At 43.1% G+C, this 19,262-nt stretch overlaps 1 protein-coding gene across 1 annotated transcript; it reads left to right on the top strand.

The window, feature by feature from the left end:
• Positions 1-1,908: 1,908 nt before the first annotated feature.
• On the top strand, positions 1,909-13,527 carry CALM1 (calmodulin 1). Its single transcript, XM_071426631.1, has 6 exons — positions 1,909-2,068; positions 5,013-5,043; positions 6,008-6,151; positions 8,216-8,322; positions 9,787-9,922; positions 10,149-13,527. Exons 1-6 carry the CDS (start codon positions 2,066-2,068, stop codon positions 10,175-10,177), a joined length of 450 nt encoding a protein of 149 aa, XP_071282732.1. The 5' UTR covers positions 1,909-2,065; the 3' UTR covers positions 10,178-13,527.
• The last annotated feature ends 5,735 nt before the right edge of the window (positions 13,528-19,262 follow it).

Raw genomic sequence — 19,262 nt, 5'->3', positions numbered from 1 at the left:
GAATCTACATAAATTTTAATTACTTGTCTTATAGTCTCTCCTCAAGAGATAAATCTAATCCCTTCACTTTTTAACTAGTGAAGATTTGGATCAATGGAAGAACATATTACATGTGCTTAAAATTAACTTTAAGGAGATTGAAATAAAGCACCCACATTCTAAACTGTCACATTTAAATGTTGGAAAAATTATTCTTCTGATAATACATTTTCTTTGCAAAATAATTGTACGAATTTATTAGCCCAATATTTATTTAGAATTTCAGTGTTTTAACAATGAGATCTTCACTTGTGTATGACCAGCACAATAAGCTGAACAATTTGTACATGAACATTGTTCTTCACATGTCCCTGTGAGTCTCAGAGAGTTCCAAGATTCACTTATCCAAGCTAACACTCTTGTAGCTTACACCAATCAAACATTTTGCCATGCTTTCCAGAAAGGTACTAAGCTAGGAAAGTAAGAGCTAAAATTGCTGGTCTGGTTTGAAAATGAAGGATCAATTATTTGCGTGTTCTTCCACAGGGGGGGAAAAACCAGCATCACTGTTTGGTAGTTAAAAAAAAAAAAGAAGGCATATCAAAAAATAGGAGGATGGGCATTCTACATCTAAAATGGCAACTGTCTATTAACCTACCATTTGCAGACTAGCCAGCTGCAAATTGGTTTGCTGACACCATTTCATACAGTAGTTGCTATACAAATATTAGAATAGTTTGGGAACAAAACTTGACACATTAAATGTGCTATTTTGTTTGCTGAGAAATCCCTCTACATTGCACACAGGTAACTGTTGTGCTTGCCACCCTATCTCTATGTTCCAGAAAGGCAAGCAAATAAATTTTAACTTCAGTGGCAGAGCTATTGAAACTGTTATACAGAACCAAACTGATTTTGTCTTTATTCCAAACACTGAAAGTATGCACGATTTTTCAAAATCATAGAATAGACAAATGAATTTCAAAAGATTTGCTATACTGCAGGCAGATTCATCAGAATTATGACCACACTGGAAATGTTGCAAGCCTCCCAGTCCAGAGAGAGGCCCAAACTAAAACCTTCAAATAAAAATATCTCGAACTAAAGCAAATTTCAAAATGTAAGGGAACCTCTCATGAATGGAACCAAAATCCTAGATTCCAAAGTGGGTCCATGTTTGTGCTTCCATGCCTATTAAAGGAGGTACAGTGTGAATACTACAATATTTTTGGGGGGTTATTACCAGTGTGGACAAAATCCTCAGAGCTGACAGGGAAGAAATGAAGAAAACACTTGGACATCAGGACATGCTTTTGCTGCCTCTCAATTGCAGGCTTCTGAAGAGGCTGAAGTGACACCTCAGTTGTAGACCATCCGATTCTGGATTAAATTTCGCCGTCGCCTGGATTTTGGCGCTTGACAAAAGCCCTATGATCAATAAAAAGTCAGCTGTGCTCGCTTCAACATTATAGATTTACAGTCGCTGTCACACACGCCTTGTCATGGAAAAAAGAGTCCTTTATTAACGTTTTCCCCGTCCCCGCGCCATCATCCTCTCCCAGGTGCCGCTCGGGGCTCCTCGGGGGAGCGCAGGCCCGCCCCGCCGGCGGGGATGCTGTCTAGAAAATAAAAAAAGCACCAGCTTGGCCGAGATGCCCCCGCTCCGGGGGTTCCAGCCCGGAGAGCGGCGGGGAGCCGGCAGGGACCCGGCGGCGAGGCAGCTCCCCGCGGGCAGCGCCGGCTCCAGCGCTCGGTAGAGGAGAGCCGCTGCCGGCACCGGGCTGCCCTCGCCCCTCTGGGGGCGCTCGGCCGCGGGCTGCGGGAGCGGCCCCGCCGGGGGAGGGGAGGGGAGGGGCCGGGCCGCCGAGGGGGCAGGGCCGCCCGCCGCAGTCACCTCGCACATAGCGCGCCGGGAGGAGGGAAAAGGGCCCCGCTCCGGCGGAGGGATACAGCCCCACGTATATAGCGGGCGGCGCAGGCTCACAGCCCCAGCACTCTGTGAGCCGCGCCGGGAGGAGGCAGCAGCCGCCGCCGCTCGTGGTCGCGCAGTTCGTGCAGCCGCCGCCGGGCCCGCCGCCGCCGCGCCATGGTAGGGGGCTCGTTCGCTCGCTCCACCGGCCGGGTGCGGCACGGGCTGCCCGGGCTGGGGTGGGGGCTGGTGCGCAGTGCGCTCGCTGCGGAGCTGGGGTCGGTCGGGTTGGTGGAACTGGGGCTGTCCCCAGGGAGGAGCGGGGGTGGGGGGAGCCGCGCGGGGGCCCTTCCCGCCTGGCTCTCCGCGGGGTGAGCGGGTTGGTGGCTGCGGACTCTTCCTCTCCCTACCCCCCGCCGCCTTGCGCGGGATCGCCGCGGAGCTGCGGCCCTTCCTCTTCCGCCGCTTCCTTCCCCTTTCCCCGGGCCTGCCGTGTGGGCGCCCCGGCCCCGCGCCCTCCCGCCCCGCCTCGCCTTCCCTCCCCTGCGGAAAGGGCCGGGCGCGTCTCCCCGGGGCCACGGCCCCAGCACCGGGCAGGGCGCGCTGCGGGGCGGGGCGCGGGTTTGCGGGCGAGGATCCCGCTCGGCTCCGGCACCAGCTGCACTGCGCAGGGAGCGGGGGGGCGGCCGGGGGAGGGCACCGCGCTGCAGCTACTGCGCCCCCGCCGTCCTCCCCAGTCCCCCCCCAAAAAAACGCAGCCGCGGCGGCGAAGCCCATCGCTGTCTGCATTACATCATGTCTCCTCCTCTTCCTCCCGGCCCCCGCGCACCCCCCGGCCGCGGGGACCGGGGCGCTGTGCGAGTTGCTCGCTTGGAAGCGGCCCAGCTCCTGCATAGGGGGCTCGGGGCGGGAGGGGCGCAGCCTCCCCTCTCCCCAGGGGCTGCGGGGGAAGAGCTCCTGCCCCAGCCGCCCGCTGGAGGGAAGCGATGGGGAGGGAAAGCTGGCCGCGGAGCCCGGGCGCCCTCGCGGTTGAATGATGAGGACGTGGTGTGGCTGCCGGCTGGAGAGGGAGGGAGGGAGGGGAAACGGGGACGCACTGCAGCAGTGGGTGGCTGCTGGCCGGGAAGGGCGCCTGTTGCGCCGGCGGGCTGCGAGCCTCCCGCCCCGCCGGCCGGGCGATGCCCGCCGGAACGCATCCCATCATCTGCCGGCTGCTCGCAAAAGAGAGCAAGAGGAAGGGCTGGGATTTTCCCGGCGATTTTTCGCTTCCTACGAGAGCGGAGAAACAGTTGCAGACTGACCTCTAATCGCTTTTTGGCAATGTGGGTGTTCCTCGACCCTGTGTCTGTATCTCCCCTTCCCGTAGGAGAAGGCTGACATCACCAGGACAGGATTTGATGACTTGGCTGGGTGGGGTGATGGCTCCAGCCCTGGCTGGGTACCTTTGTCCTGTAGCTGTGGTAAGGGTATAGTTAGTGGCTGTGCCTGTTGCTCGGGAAGGTGAACCCCTCGGCAGTGTAGGGTTGGGCTGTGTCCTCGGGCATCACCGGGTGTGCCAAGGTTTTGGGGTTTTGTTTTGTGGGGTTTTTTTGTTCTTTTTTTTTTTTCCCACTTGAAATATGATTTTAGAAACGTTCAGCGAGCTCTGATTAATGGGCAATGAACTGGTGCTGTGGGCTGGAGGTTTTTTGCCAAGGTGTGGCTCTGTTTCCTGTTCTGCAGGGCAGTGAGTCTGTTATGTAAATTCCTTAGATAATCTTTAAGTGAAACCTCGTATTTTCTGGAAAATCACAAAGTGTGCAGGAAGTCGAGCCGGATTTTGAGCACAAGCTTTTTTGACAGTTATTAAAGAAGACTGTCTTTAGCTATTAGACCCTTTTCTCCTTCCCCCAACACACTGCATGTGGGGAATTGTTTAATCATTACATACAGACATTTAAAAGAAGCCCCCTACTTAATTACAGATGACATCTGTGTATTTTCCTTAACATATAGAGAAGATTTTCAACCCTATCCTTTTCGCTTAACATTGCATTGCTGATTAATTCTCCATTGTATTTGTTGCTCTTTGCTGCAGTTAGATGGTTTTTATACTTAATATTTTAGGACAAGAAGGATATGCCTACCTTCACTGACCTACAAAATTCTCTGTTCTATTTGTAAAAACAGTCCAGTAAAATGTGTTTAAAACAAGTTACTACCTTGTATTCTTCAGTATCTATGATTAGGCATGTAAAATTCTCTTTTTTTTCCTTTTCTTTACTAGGAAAAGGCATATTTTTCCATAAAGAACTAGTTAGCTCCTTTGAGTCCAAACTGGGGCTTTTTGTGATGCTCTATCCATACATAGGGAGAGGTTTCTGGAAGGATGTGGCTATCATAGTCAAGCTCTAGAAAGCCCTTTTGATTGCCCACTGAGCTGTATACCTTTGTATGCAGCAGTGCCCCTTGATGTACAGGAGGTCATAAACAGGCATTTTAAATCTTGCCACTTAAAATTATATATAGAACAGCCTGTATGTCAGGATGAGGCACCTTAAACTGCTTGGCTGAATGGAAAAATAATGTGATGCGTGAAAACTAATTTTCTTTGTCAGAGGTGGCAAAAATCTCTACAACACTGAGATGTAATTTGTAATATTGCAGCAGAGCCCCTCCTGTGGGGCTGGCAGAGGGCTGGAGGCTGCTGCAGTGAGGTGGGGAGGGCAGGGCTGGAGCCGTGGGCGCCGCGTCAGCCCCCGTGTGTGCGGTCTCCCCACGCTGCCCTGCTGGGAATGGCATGTGCTGTGAAACCCCAAACACGAGGCATTGGGGATTGTGTGCCTCTCTGACCAATTGCAAGGAGCCTGCCCTGTGTCCTTCACTGGACGCAATCTTATTCACCAGGTTGCAGGATGGCGTTAGCTTCTTCATATGCAGCTTCAAACCAAGTTAGCCTATATGCTTTTGGAAGCAGCTGCATGGTGTAGGTGAGTGCAGTCTCCTTGCAGGGACAGAATTCCAGGGTTTGAAAGTGACTTCATGAAAGTAATGATAAATCACTTCTGAAATTGAAAGGAAGTGCCTCATGGCTTGACAGAGCTAGCGGTAAACAGTATTCTAAAATGTTCTATTCTTCGTGTAGGCTGATCAGCTGACTGAAGAACAGATTGCTGGTAAGTGTTTTGATGATAATTTTTTTTTGCTAGCTCTTGTGACTAAAAGAAAATATATTATCTCAAGCGTAGTGGAAAAAAACATCTTTGACAATTTTAAATCTGTACTACCACTTTTGAAAAGCACTCGCTTAAAAAAATCCCAAACTAAAAAAAAAACAGACAAAAATATTCTGGAAGATTACTGGTTCATTGCCTCTTAATTTAGACTTCTTATTCCTTGGACTACAGATAATGATTTTTTTTTTTTTAGATGTTCAGACTTGAGCCAAGTTCTTCTAGATTTCTGGCAAACAGAAATAATTGCTAGACTCAAATGAACTACTTAGAGCCAAAGGAGACCTAGGTACTCTTTAATAGAGTGAAGATCAACTACAAATGAAATGGCAACAAATAAACCTCAGATTGGTTTATTGCACATTGTTACAAGCCAGTGTCTTTTAACTAAATCTTTTAATAAACTGCCTGTAATTCAGGCTGGTCAGGAGAAGGAGCATTATTTGACCTTCTGGAGACCAGTCCCCCATTTGTGGCTGACACTAATTTTTATTGTCTGCTGACTTGAAAATAAGTGGTAAATGACAATGCTTTTGTTCCTCTAAGTCTGTTAATTGTTAAGGGAACCCAGTGGCTCCTTTTCCTTATTTCAGACAGCTGCTGTTTGTGGAGCAACTGTGCCTCAGGCAAGATGCAGATGCATGGAAATGAATTACAGAGTTGTAAATGCAGATAAATAGCCACATGAAATAAGTTTGAATTTATTGTGAAAATTATGTGTTGGTATTGTAAGTAATTTTTTATTTGTATTTGAGAGTGTTAATTCTCTCAATACAAGGACAGTTAGATAGAAAGAGAAAATGTTTCTTAGAATTGTGCCAGGCTTTGTCAGTAGAGTGCATTTTTAGTCTGTGGTTTTTCTCATGCTGGTGATGTCTCTAAACACTGGGACTGTTTCTGCCTCTAGAATTCAAGGAAGCCTTTTCCCTATTTGACAAAGATGGTGATGGTACTATCACAACAAAAGAACTGGGAACTGTCATGAGGTCACTGGGTCAGAATCCAACAGAAGCAGAATTGCAGGATATGATCAACGAGGTAGATGCTGATGGTAAGTGTTGGGAAGGTGCTGTGCTCATCTCTAATGTGTATGACATCCACACCTGGGCTTAAACTGCATTGGCAAGACTATAACATAGAGCTCTTACAGCAGGTTCAAAATGCTGCATAGACTCTAAACTCAGAAGGATGTCACAGATGCTAGCAAAATTCATGAGACTAAAAACAGGCAATGGGCAGAGACAAAGTTATGCTATTTGTCTTTAATATTTTATGGGTCACAGGCTTCCTATTGCTCTCTGACTTGCCCTGACCTGCCATTAACCTGTCTTTCCATCCAGCTTTTCTGTATGTGTTTTGTCAGCCCATAGTTTTACCAATGTTTGTGGTTTTGGCTAAGGCAAAAATGTGTTAGAAGTGGAATAGTGTTTTCAATGAAAGTTCAGCAGAACAGGAGGAGTGTATACTCTAATGTATTAAATCCCTAATAGATAGAGAGGGGCTATTGGAGGTAAAGGCAGAAAACCCTTCCCATATCAAGAGATAATATAATAATAACATAATTAGGTTAATAAATAATAAAAAAATAGGTTAATAAAGAATAAAAAAAATAATAACAGCATTATTTTAAAGGAACACGAGAGAGCCCATATTGAAACACATGTTGTGTTTCTGAACTCCACCTAGGCTAACAGTTTTAAAAAGGAATAATATTTTCCCTGCTCAAGGATGTCAAGCCTCTAGTCTTGTGTGTTGGTTGTGATAGTGATTTTTCTCTAACCATTTTGTAAAAGAAGAGTGAAAGTATATTGGCAAGAGTATAAATTACTGGATTATCAGGCCATATAAGTAAGCTACTTTCTTAAAAAAGTGTAAGTTGACTTTAACAGCTAGGTTTTTGCAGAAGCTGATAAATGATAAGTCTGCAGTGGTGTGTAGAGTTTGTGTAGCTTCTTTAGGCTGCAGACCAAATGCTGCTCTGGTGGATTTAAAACAGAAGGACACTGAGGACTTCAGATAAGTCTGCCTGCCCAACTGTTTAAATTTGGGTTACAGCAGAATGCTTTGCTATTCTTCTGCATGTTCGTTGAGGTTGTTTTCAAAACTGAGTGTGAGACCTGTGTTCATATTTTACTGGAGCATAAAGCTGGCCATGATGATAAATAGCTGTGTGTGTCTCAGGCTGGAATCCCTAGGATGCAAGGATTTTCTTAAACTTCATTAATTGCACAATGAATTTGTATGCTTCTTTAAATCAATGGGTAGATCTTAGTTGAACAGTGAACTGTTTAATGTGGTTTTGTGAACTACTTAATGTGCCTTTTTGGCATATAGAGCTGAATCCTGACTATACAAATCTAGTGTCTTCACCACACCACTTTTTTCCTAGCTTTAAACAGCCTGAAATTTAAATCTTTGCTTTGAATGAAGAGCTTAATCTCGGAGTGAGTCCTGGATGTCAGCAAGGATTTTCAGTTTTGCAGTAAAATACCTATAAGAACACCTACAGCTAAGCTTATCAGTAATAACAAATAATGCCAGCTTTTCTCATGTCACTGGACTTTGCAGGTCCTTGTTGCCCATTAAAATGGTTTGTTACTTTTGTTCTGTGCAACTTTGGTTGATAAGGTAGTTGATTTTTAGAAAGAAAAAAGTATTTACAGTTCAATTATGAGTGATGTTCCCAAATATTATATAACCTTGGATTGCAATGGCAGCTTAATATGTATTCTTCCTGGAAGATACAACAATTGAGAGATTATAAAAAAATTAAAAGGTTGATTTTGTGGGAGTTATTTGAAGTAAAAATAAGTCTTGTTATTGGTTAACCTTGATGCATCAAACTGGCATTTTACTTTGGGCTTTGGTGGCAAATGGTGTGGCTTGTCCTTGAAAGAAGGCAGCAGTTGATTTTGTGCTGGAGCAGAGTGGCCGCTGCATGTTATAATAGCAAAAAGGCAGTGGTAGCAATATAGAGAATCAGTTTGTCTATAAGGATTGTTAGCAGAGCCTCTGGCAATCTCGTCCCTGGCTAAGTCAAATGCCAAATATTTGTTTGTTTTTTTCTGAAGAAAAGCTTGGAAGTTTAATTTTTGGAAGTTTTTTTTTTATTAAGGCAATGGCACTATCGACTTCCCTGAATTTTTAACCATGATGGCCAGAAAAATGAAGGACACAGACAGCGAGGAAGAAATCCGTGAGGCATTCCGAGTCTTTGACAAGGTATTACTGAAAGTACAGCTACTCTTCTAAAGCAACAATGATGTCTGTATTTTCCTTAGTGTTTTCTCTCTTCTTGTCTAGAAGGAGAAGGAGTCCTCTAGTAGAAACAGAGGACTTGGAAACATAACAGAGATTGTTCTGAATATAGAACCAGAACTGTTGCAGCCTGGTTCTACTTGCTTTATACAGCAAGGTCTAAGCTTTAGGCTCATCCATGAGGAAAACTTTCTGGCCTTTCCTTAGAAACGGAGATTAGCAGACCTTAATGCTTGGGAGGGGTGGTGGGGTGGGGGTTTTCTGAGATGTGTGGGTAGAGGAGGGAGATTTTTCTCTACCTTTTGACTTTGGGGGGAATGGGGAAACATTTGCATGGATGCACATGGTTTTATACTACCCTATGGGAGATTTTGAGGCCAAGATGATGTCATCAGTATTTGGAGGGACTTGAAGTATTTAATGTTCTCTTTTCAAAATGTGAAATTTGAGGTTGCTTTCATGAAAACTTTAGAGCTCAGCCCCCTTGACCTTGTTTAAAAATACCTGGGCATATATCAGTTTTCTAGAACAGAGGTTCTCCTCTTTGGGTTGTTTAAACATGACAGATGTTATACAAGAATTGTGTGAAGTAGTGGCTGGTGCAGCTGTAAAGCTAATGCGAGTGCATGTGTGGAAGAAGACTTTACTACTACTTTTTCTAGAAAAAAAGTGTCAGTCTCTAGTACTGTGCTGAAAACATGGGAGTATTTCTGCAGACAAGATTAGTGTTAAAGCCACTGAGGTAGGTTATCTATTGGTGATGGCCATATCCTGCTCTAAGATAGTGTATTCTTCCAGTGTATGGAATTTCTGAAGTTGCTCAGAGTGAGCTTCAGGTTTGGATGTTGCAAATGGGGACTTTGGTCTAGAAGTGTTTCTAGACTCTAGAATTTCTCTTCTCTTTTTAATTTTGCCATAAAACTTCTCAAAACACCTTATGAGTAGAATTTAAATGCTTTCTTTGATCTGTTTTTTATCATCTCATCCGAGAAGCCTAACATAGTCAGCTGCAGTCTGGTAGCTTTAACACAAGAGAAAGCTGACTTCATTCTTGCTGGTGGGGAAGTGGATCTCTGCTGCCTAAGCAAGGTCAAAAAGAGGCTAAACAAAAACTTCTTTGGTTTTGTTTCTGTGTTTATTTTTGAAAGCTCTTTAAAAACATTAAAAATACCTTATCACAACTACAAGTCACACATGCAGTTGTTATTTCAGCACAATAATTGTATAGAAGGATATGGTGTCATGCATGCCTCAAAAGGCGGTGGGACTGATACATGCTGCAGTGTGTACAGTGTGCCAGGTCTGTACATCTGTCCCAAGTGCTGTAAGGCTGCTTCAGAAGCAGTTACTGGAAACCTAGCTGTAGTTTACATGTTAGTCACTGTCAGGATTGTTTGTTCATGGTCTTGTGCAACTCTTTTCTCATAGGATGGCAACGGCTATATCAGTGCAGCAGAACTACGCCATGTTATGACAAACTTAGGAGAAAAGCTAACAGATGAAGAAGTAGATGAAATGATCAGAGAAGCAGACATTGATGGGGATGGGCAAGTCAACTATGAAGGTAAAAATGCTTGTCTTGACTCAAAACCATTATTCAGACTGAGGAGGGCCTGTTGCATAGGACATTAATTTTTAATACTTGTGATAGTAGTTATTTGCTTGTCCACTACTGTGGACAAAACCACAGCTGCAGTGAAAGGTGCTTTTTTATTCCAATTGTGTTTTAGACTCTCTTAATTTGAAGTACGCTGGAGACGGTAAATCACAGTGACTTTTTATCTTTTCAGAATTCGTACAGATGATGACTGCAAAGTGAAGAGACCTCCTTTACACCTTTTTTCCTCTAGAAGAATCAAATTGAATCTTTTACTTACCTCTTGCAAAAAAAAAATGTTCATTTATTCATTCTGTTTCTGTATAGCAAAACTGAATGTCAAATTACCTTCTGTCCACAAACTGCATGTAATGGTTGGTGGTCCTGTCCCTAAAAGATAAAGTTAAACATCAGTTTTACAATATAAATAATTGTACTACCTTGAAAATAAAAAAAAAGGAAGCACTTAGTGAACTCAAAAGTTCCATTTGCTAATGACTATTACACTGTTTGGGCTGGCCAGTTTTTCATGCATGCAGCTTGACAATTGAGCACAGTCAGACATGTGTATTAAAAGGAAAAAAAAACCTAAAAGATCCACTCTCTTGTTCAATAGTGGATTCTAATTCAATTTGTAGTATAAATTGTCATAGCTGGTTTACTTTAAAATTGGTTTATACCTCAGGATGGTATGCAGCAAAATGGTTGAAGGATGCAAAACTTAAAGAAAATGCCCTAAAGGTTGAATGGTTCTCCTGTACGTAGCAGTGTGCTCCAAAAATAGGATGATCTTAACTATGGATGGCATGTCTGTGTTAAAATACTGGTTTAACATTGTCTGCATTGCACTATAGTGAAACGGGTGTCAGGCTGTTACCGTTCACAAAATTTTTAAAAGAAACCTTCACCAAGGGAGCATCTTTGGACTCTCATATTTTTAAAACCTTCTGTACCATGACTTGGAGCTGGCGGAGTAGCCTGTGGACTTCAGCACAACTATCAACATTGCTGTTCAAGATATTACAGTTTATGTCCATTCCAAGTTGTAAATGCTAGTCTTTTTTTTCCAATAAAAGACCATTAACTTAAAGGTGGTGTTAAATGCTTTGTAAAGTTAAAATATATATATATAATTGAGATAATAAACCAAAAAAGCAGTAGGAAGGAAGTGTTTCTATGAATGACTTGCTGCTAAATTATAATGCACATGTATGCAATAAGTTATCCCCTATCTTTTCAAGATGGCAAGAACTGACCTCCTGTAACCCAAGACCTTTGCTATAAATAAATGAACTTGTGCTTGCCTTTCATATTACGACAATGTTAATTTAGTTGGTCTCAAAGTCGTGTAATGCTGACTCGTCAACTATCAGCACAGAAGTAACACCTCATTTCACTACAGTGGAGAGCTCTGAGCATGCATGTCAATACTGGGGAAACATGTATAGGTTGCTTATGTTTTTTTGACAGGTTATCAAAACTAGTGGGAGAATTTAAACAGCATGGACTTCATAGATATCTGTGATTCTCAAACATGCCAAAAATGCATTTATCTGCCCGCAGAAAGAAATCAAAAGGACATTTTACAGTATATATTAAAAAAACCAAATTAAGCCTTTTTGGAAACTGGGGCTATTATGTCTTGACTTTTCAAACACTTGCATGAATTTTGTGGGGTGGAGAAGAGGACTAGGGTTAATTTAAAAACGATCTTGTTACTTCTGCTTTGCATGCACTAGCAGTGCTTAGTCATTCCAGTTCTCTGAATAAGTGTTCTCTGATCCTTCAGCTTCCCCATGAATGAGTGGCAAAGCAGCCGTGTGCACTCTTCTTTGTCTGAAAGAAGAATGCTTCTTCTCTTTCTTTTTTCTTATTTTTTTTTAAGCAGAGCCTCCATGTGGAAGGCTTTTATGCTTGGGAGGGAGGGACTACAGCATAATTACTGACTGTAAGTTTTTGTTTCCAAATGTAATGGGTTGAAAACTGTAATTGTTTGATTGCATTTGGTTTTGGAGAATATTGATACCATCTCTAGGAAGAGATACAAGTCTCCATTCATCCTGTCTAACTGAGGTGCGTGTGTTAAGAACTTGATTTGCTCAGTGGGGGGGTCAAGAGACACCTCCAGAAGGCAATTGAGACTGCCTGCCTTCAGTAATTCTTATTTTTTCCCCTGGGGGGTGGGGGGAGTTCTGGGTGACAAGGGACCCAGACACCTTAACCAAGTGCCTAAAAGTTAGATGGGCTGAATGTAGGCAATTGCTTAGGTATCTATTTGTTGCAAAGGCTTAATAGCGTGGCTGTGAATGCGGTCCAAGCAAACTGGCCTCAATGATGGGAATGTCTGACTACCATTTGAAAGTAGATTCTTGCATAGCAGCTGCAAACTACTACTTAAGCAGTGCTTGAGAATGGCTGCACTGATTCTGTAGACCAGCTACTAAAGAGAACGTACTCAAGAGACAGGCAAGGTAGGAAGGATGGTTGCAGCTCTGAACTAATTACTTCTGCCTGGGTGTGCAGAGATCTTGTCTAGTAGGTAAATGCTTCTTACCATCTATCTGTCATTCACTCATGGTTGGTAGGGTAGTTCACCTAAGAACAGCTGCTTTTAGCTTACTCAGTGTGCTCTGTGCTTGCTAGCAGAGACCTCATCCTGCAAGAGGTTCTTGGCTTGATTAGAAATTGTCTGGCAGTGTGCAGTGTTGGTATGCCCTGTAACTGAATCTGCCTGGAGGTATCTAATTATTAACTGACTTCAGTACCACATCAACCTCGAGTAAATGTATCCTCTGTACAGGACTTAAGCTCTGTTCCCTTCTGCATAGTGAATAACTAGAAAAATGAAATGGTGTCATCAAGGTCTTTTTTAATTTTTTTAAAACTTTTTTTTCCTGTGAGTGTGTGTGTGTGGCTTTGGCTTTTTCCAAATGTGAAAGTGTGGGCTGGATACACTTGGTGCATGGCTTAGAAACATGGGACTGGAAAGAACTTCCTGGGTCATCAGATCCAGTCCCCTGCTATTGCAGGCAACCGTGTCATATAATCCTTTTAATAAACTGATCAAGCTTAAACACCTGCTTGTAAGTGGCTTGTTTTCATGGAAGTTCTGTAACTCATGTTGCTCTCAACTGATGCAAATAATATATGAAATATGAAGTTAATCAAAAGGTCCTCCAGCTTAGCTTTAGGTTTATCATTACATTTATTTAACTGACTTTCTTGAACCTGTTATTATTTGCACAACACTCAGGAAAGTGTTGAGTCTTTACCCCTCTTGCTATGAATAAGAGTTGGTGTGCTTGCTTATTTTTTTTAATGGAAAAGATGGATGTCTGGCTTGTTGAAACCTGTTAGATATGTTAATTGTCAAGGCAAGAAACAATTGAGTTACTTGTATTTGATACATAAATTTAAGGCTAGAGTATACATAACCATTTTTAAAACACATCAACTTGCAGTGTAGTTTTATATTTAATACTGAAATGTACTGCTAAAGTTTAAACTGCTGTTAATCATATTCCTCTTCTGATCATAATGAAAAAATAAAGGGTAAGAAAATGCTTAACATAGATTATTCATTATCATGCTTATTTTATTAATAATTCAGGCATTGAAACATCTCCAGGTATGGGGCGTTTGTTCTGTTTGCTGGGGTGGGCTGGAGTGAGGGGTGGGGACAGTTACTGATGTAGGAAATTCTTAACCCCCAACCATTTGTCTCACTTGCACGGCTCCAGAGGCACAGACATTCTAAAAACTGTTTAAGAAAGGACCCTGTACCTTACTGATGCCCTGGATGCACAAGAGGGTGTGGGGCTGCTCTGTGGGCAGGGGCCAGTGCTGTGGCTGCCAGCCCCTTGTGCCCTGCCCAGGGCAGCGCGGAGGGGCTGGGGCTGTGTCCTGGGCCCTGCAGTGCAGCACCTGTGCGATGTGAATGCAGATTCTTGTTCCCAAATGACAACATCCTAGACTAAATCCAAAGTCTTGGGGTTTAGAAATACCAGAGTTAATACAGCTTGCTTATCCCCTGCCATGAAACTAAGTGGAACAGTTTTTTTGCTGCAATCCAGTCAGGGTTTGTGTTCTTTTTATTTCATAGTGTTGTTTTGGTTTGGGGTTTTTTGGTTTGGTTGGTTGCTTGGTTTGTTCATGGAGGAGGGAGGGGGTGATGCTTGGGTTATGGTGTTTTATTGTTGTTTAGGGGTTTTTTTCAATTTGCTAAATGAAGTCTGACACAGGACTGTGGTAGAACCACATGTTCTTCTGATACACAGACATACAACTATCAAGTGAACATTGGCAATGAAGGCTTGTTCTCCTTACTGACATTTAGGAAACCAAATATTTTCTTTTCAAGGAGAATGGGTGGATCTTTAAAATCAGCAAGAGAAACATATCAGGTTGTGTGGGGATTTTTTCCTAAAAGCATTGCAATTCCAAAATATTAATGATGTTGGGTTTTTTTTAAAAATCCAAATACAAGATTGTGCAGTAAGGAATTACATGATGATTGTATAAAGAACTGGGGTTCCAAAGATTCTTAATGTTGACTATAGAAACTTTGCATGAAGGCTCAAGTACTTAGTGGATTTTATGTTTTCTAAGACCCCCTATCAGTGAGTATCCGAGGGTAGCAGTCAGATGATAGTTGAAAGTTGGTAATTTCTTTAATATTAATAAATTGGGTTTTGAACTGAAGTGAACCGGTATCCCAATAAAAGGCAGACCTGCTGATTAGGAAGACACCAAGAAAACCTCTTACTGTCTCATAGATGATTAGGCAGAGTTCTTATCTAGCAGTAAATGAATCTGTTGCTCTCTATCTGACTGATGACTGTAACCAGGAGCAGAGCACACCTCAAAGCACAGCCCAGCCCTTTTGGCCCTCCAGCTGTTAAACTGCAGGAGAAAAACCCACAAACATTTAATACAAAAAATCATATCATGGGGTTAAATTTCTCCCACATCCCTGGGGAGACCAGCACCATGGAGCAATGCTACAGAAAGTTGAGAAGCAAGTCTCCCAGCATTACCACCAGTGACCTTCAAAAAGAACTTGCAAGTTGTCCTTTCCAGCATCCCTGTAGGTGAGGGACAAAGCTAGATCTGCCTGGCAGTGGGTACCACAGCCTCGTTTGTGGTGTTTTCTTGTTTTGATCTTTCATAGAAGTTTCATTGACTGGGAAATCTTGCACAGATCTCCTCTGAAGAGCTTAATTCATTTCAGTTGCCTTAGAAGTCAGCATCCACAGAAATACTGAAAGAATTATTCATAGTGCAGCGTTTCCCTGACAAAAACAACTCCTAAAATAGTGGTTGAAGTACAATATGAAAACTGTTCTAATAATCTCAAAATTAATCAAAATTATTTCTGAATATTACTTATTTCCCCATCTCTCAATATGATATAGTTCAAAAACAGATTCTTCAACAAATGTCGTGCTTGCTCTAAAATTTGTGGTGTTTAAAATGAACTCAATATTTGAATAGGAAGAATAGGAACCAACTGAATCAACTGAGAAAGCCATAAGAAGGCATTAAAAAGCATTCCCCATTTTATTAGTTTGCAGTGGGATTGGCAATAATAATGCTCTCAGTGTAGCAAGTATTCTTAAAAAGGGTATAGTGAAAGAAATGGATGGAGGGAGAGTAAAAAGAATACCTGTCCCTGGAACTGCTTTGTAGTCTTGTCCCACAGAGTATTTGTTGTCCATAAGTCTATAGATATTTAATTGTGGGCTCCCTGGTTTTTTTTAGCAGTGGTGCTGTTATTCAGTTTGTCCAGTTTTCCTGGCTCCTCATAGCTCCACCCTGCTCCATGCTATCTTCGTATTTACCTGAAAATATACAACCTGGAAAAGCTGTCATCCTGCTGCTGTTCAGAACTTGTCAAATGTGCTCTGCTTGTTCTCAGCTTTCAAAAAAATATATTTAAAAGAATAATTTCCTCCAGACATTCTGTTAGGAGACAAAATATGATCACAATTTCATAAAGGTTTTACTGACTATCTTGTGAAGTGAAATTTTAGCCCAGAGTATTTAGCTGTCTAGGAATCTCTGTGCAACATCAACAAAATTAGTTTCTCAAGGGTTTTCACATAAAATTTGATAGATATTTCAAAAAAACTAATTTGTTTCTTTAGATATTAATAAATAATTCCTACACAAATATACCAGATGCCCTGACAATCAGTGTGTATGAGGCTGTCCACCTTACATAGCTGAATTAAAGACAAGTATATTCAATCAGTAAATTAAATCAGTAAGTAAAACAGATTTTTAGTATCAAAGAAGATATCTTGCACCTATTGTACAGTTACAAAAGCATAGCTAAAGTATGAAAATAGCCCTGCTGATTTATTTTCCATCAAATTAATTTGTAGAGGAAGGTAATTTCTTAAGTAGCTCAGGTTATTATTATTTTTTTCTGTATTAAACACTTGCACACGTGGAAAATACTATCCGAGAAAAATGGTCTTAGAGCTACAAAATTAAGTACTCAAATTTAAAAAAAAGTCCCAAAGAATTAAGGTTATCCATGAAACTCAAGACTGGCCTATTGCAAAATATCATGGCGCTGTCTTATCTCATTCTACACTGCCTTCAGCATCTTTCCATCCATGTATTAAGCATTGCATTGCAACTTTCCCTTTGAATGCATCACTCTATCCATACCCTAGTCACTACCCACTATGCAGCTCTTGCTCCAAAGTCAGAATTATTATTTTCTTACGGCTCTTAGGTGTCTGAGTGCTTCACAAATGCTGTGCTCTTTTAAGGACACACAGTGAATTGAGGACAGGCTTTATCCTCCCAAACAAAAGGAGCCGAGGTGCACTGAATTCCAAAGCAGTCTTTCTGAGAGTTCAATCTGAGACATTTTCATTTGTCAGAATCATAATCATGCCTTATGTGTGGTATAAAGACACCTTGTCAGTAAGAGCATCTTTCAAGTCTGAAAACCAGTCTAAACCTCTGGGTCAGGCCATTGTTGTCCAATGTTCTTGGAAGAAGCGTCTGCCTGTAGACAGCAGAGTCTGAGTGGTCAATCCCACCCCCCAGAGGGCTCCAGGAGCACTTGTTTGCCAGGGCAGCTGTGGCCTGCATTGCCCAGCAGGTCAGCTGCCTTCTTTCAGCCCCCATATCACTCACTAGGTTGCTTTGTTCATGCAAAAGAAGAAAATATATCAACTATGCAGCATTTCTTTCATTGCACCACACCAATTCATGCCCCGAACAGCAGGGGAGAGAACAAACTGAAGAAAACAGGGTAATTTCATGCTAGGACCACGAAATAGGGGGGTGCTGGTGGAGGTGATGGTTTGTGAGAGGAGAATAGGGGAATAAAAGTGGCAAACCCCCTCAATTGCAGCACTCTGTGCTTTACAGGATAACCTTGTACTTTTGTTGCTGTTTCAATCCTGTAATTTATTACCACAAAAGAGAAAGCAGAACTACACCCCCAGCACAGGGAACTCTGTTGTGTGGCATCGTGGTGACACCGCAGCGAGTACCATCCGAGCTGCTGCCAGGGGGCTCCTCACACACCTCTGGGACCTCTTGAGGAGCAGCGAGCAAAGCTCCTCCACTTCCTCAGCCAGCCCAAAGTGGGAGGGAGAGCTTTGTCCACAGATTCGCAGAGGAGAGGTGGATTCAGGACTGTGGGAGCAGCTCAGGGCTCTGCAGGAAGCTGTGCTTTCATGGTCCTAAGCTTTTCCACCCCTCCCCTGTAACCATGACCCCATACCTCCTGTTCTCCTCCTGTCCTGCCTGCTCCCTTCCTCTACCCATGTCGGGCTCAGCTTGTACCTCTCAGCCTTTTCTAGGTTTCCTTGTCCCACAGTCCTTGCTCCTTTTTCATTTCTGCAGTGATGGGCTAACCCCAACTGGGGACTTAGCCCCACCAGCCACTGGCTTGCTCCCCTCCCCAGTGGGATGGGGGAGAGAATCAGAAGAATAAAAGTGAGAAAATTCATGGGTTGAGATTTAGAGAATTTGATCAGGAAAGATCATGCACATGCACAAATAAAGCAAAACAAGGAATTAATTCACTAATTCCCATGGGCAGGCAGGTGTTCAGCCATCCCTAGGAAAGCAGGGCTTCATCCCACATAATGATTGTTTGAGAAAACAAACACAATAACTCCAGCAACTCCCTCCTTCCTTCTTCTTCCCCCAAACTTTATTGCTGAGCATGATACCTTATGGTATGGCATATCATAGAATGGTTTGGGTTGGAAGAGACCTAAAAGATCACCTAGTTCCAACCCCTCTTCTACTACACTGGGCTGCTCAATGCCCCATCCAGCCTGGGGTGGGGCATCCACAGCTTCTCTGAGCAGTTCCCTTGGGACAGTTGAAGTCAGCTCACCTGGCTGCATTCCCTTTGTGCATCCCCGGCCTGCTTGCTGCTGGGGTGGGGTGAGAGGCTGAAAAATTCTTCATGTTGTGCAAGCACTGCTCAGTGATAGCTAAAACATCCCTTTGTTATCAAGATTTTTTTGTGTCACAAATCCAAAACCGAGCACCATATGTGCAACTATGAAGAAAATGAACTCTACCCCAGCCCAAGACAGCACCCGTCTATTTCTCTCACTAATGAGGGCTGCCAATGATGTATCTTCTTCCAGATCTCCATTCCCACAACTTTTGCTCCTAATTAGTTGATTTCTCACCAAACAACTTTATTCTCTGTGTTGCCTAAGACAGGGTGATCACTCAGGTCAGGGCACAGACTAAAGATTTCCTGTGCTCTGCTCAGGCCCCACATTGCAGGTGTGGATCTGAGCCTTGTCTGACTTGCTTGACTCACAGCAGCAAAGAGCTCTGGTGGCAAAAAAAGAAGATACAGCATAGGCTGCCCCAAGCTTCAAGTTGGAGATACTCAGTCTAGGGCGAGGCAGCTGTTGGAAGTCCACACAATGCTGCCTGTGAGGGTCCCCTGCTCTGCCTCACTCTTTCCTGAAACACCACTCATATCTTCTGCACCATTCTCATACCTTCTTGCACTCACAGAGAGCTTTGCTGTCCATTTTTGAGCAGAATCACACAAGATGTGTGCTTAAGCAGTCACTTCATCCACCAGTGATATTCAGCCATCTTGAATCTAAAATGTGGCAGATTTATAAGAGACAGTCTTTGCATTGGGTTATTCCCAGCAGACATCAATGCATTGTCTTTTGAACTTAGGGCTATAATGTGGGGCAGAATAAGTCTGAAACAGGGAGGAAAGTTATACCAGGGACTGACACAGAGATCCCGCCCAGCCCTTTTCTCCTACCCACCCTCCTCTCCGTTTGTCCTC

The sequence above is a fragment of the Agelaius tricolor genome, unplaced genomic scaffold (assembly GCF_023055355.1).
Source record: "Agelaius tricolor isolate 1412-34295 unplaced genomic scaffold, bAgeTri1.0.p SCAF_5, whole genome shotgun sequence".
NCBI lineage: Eukaryota > Metazoa > Chordata > Aves > Passeriformes > Icteridae > Agelaius > Agelaius tricolor.
Note: the sequence above shows the minus strand (reverse complement) of the source record. Positions and strands in the feature narration are given on the sequence as shown.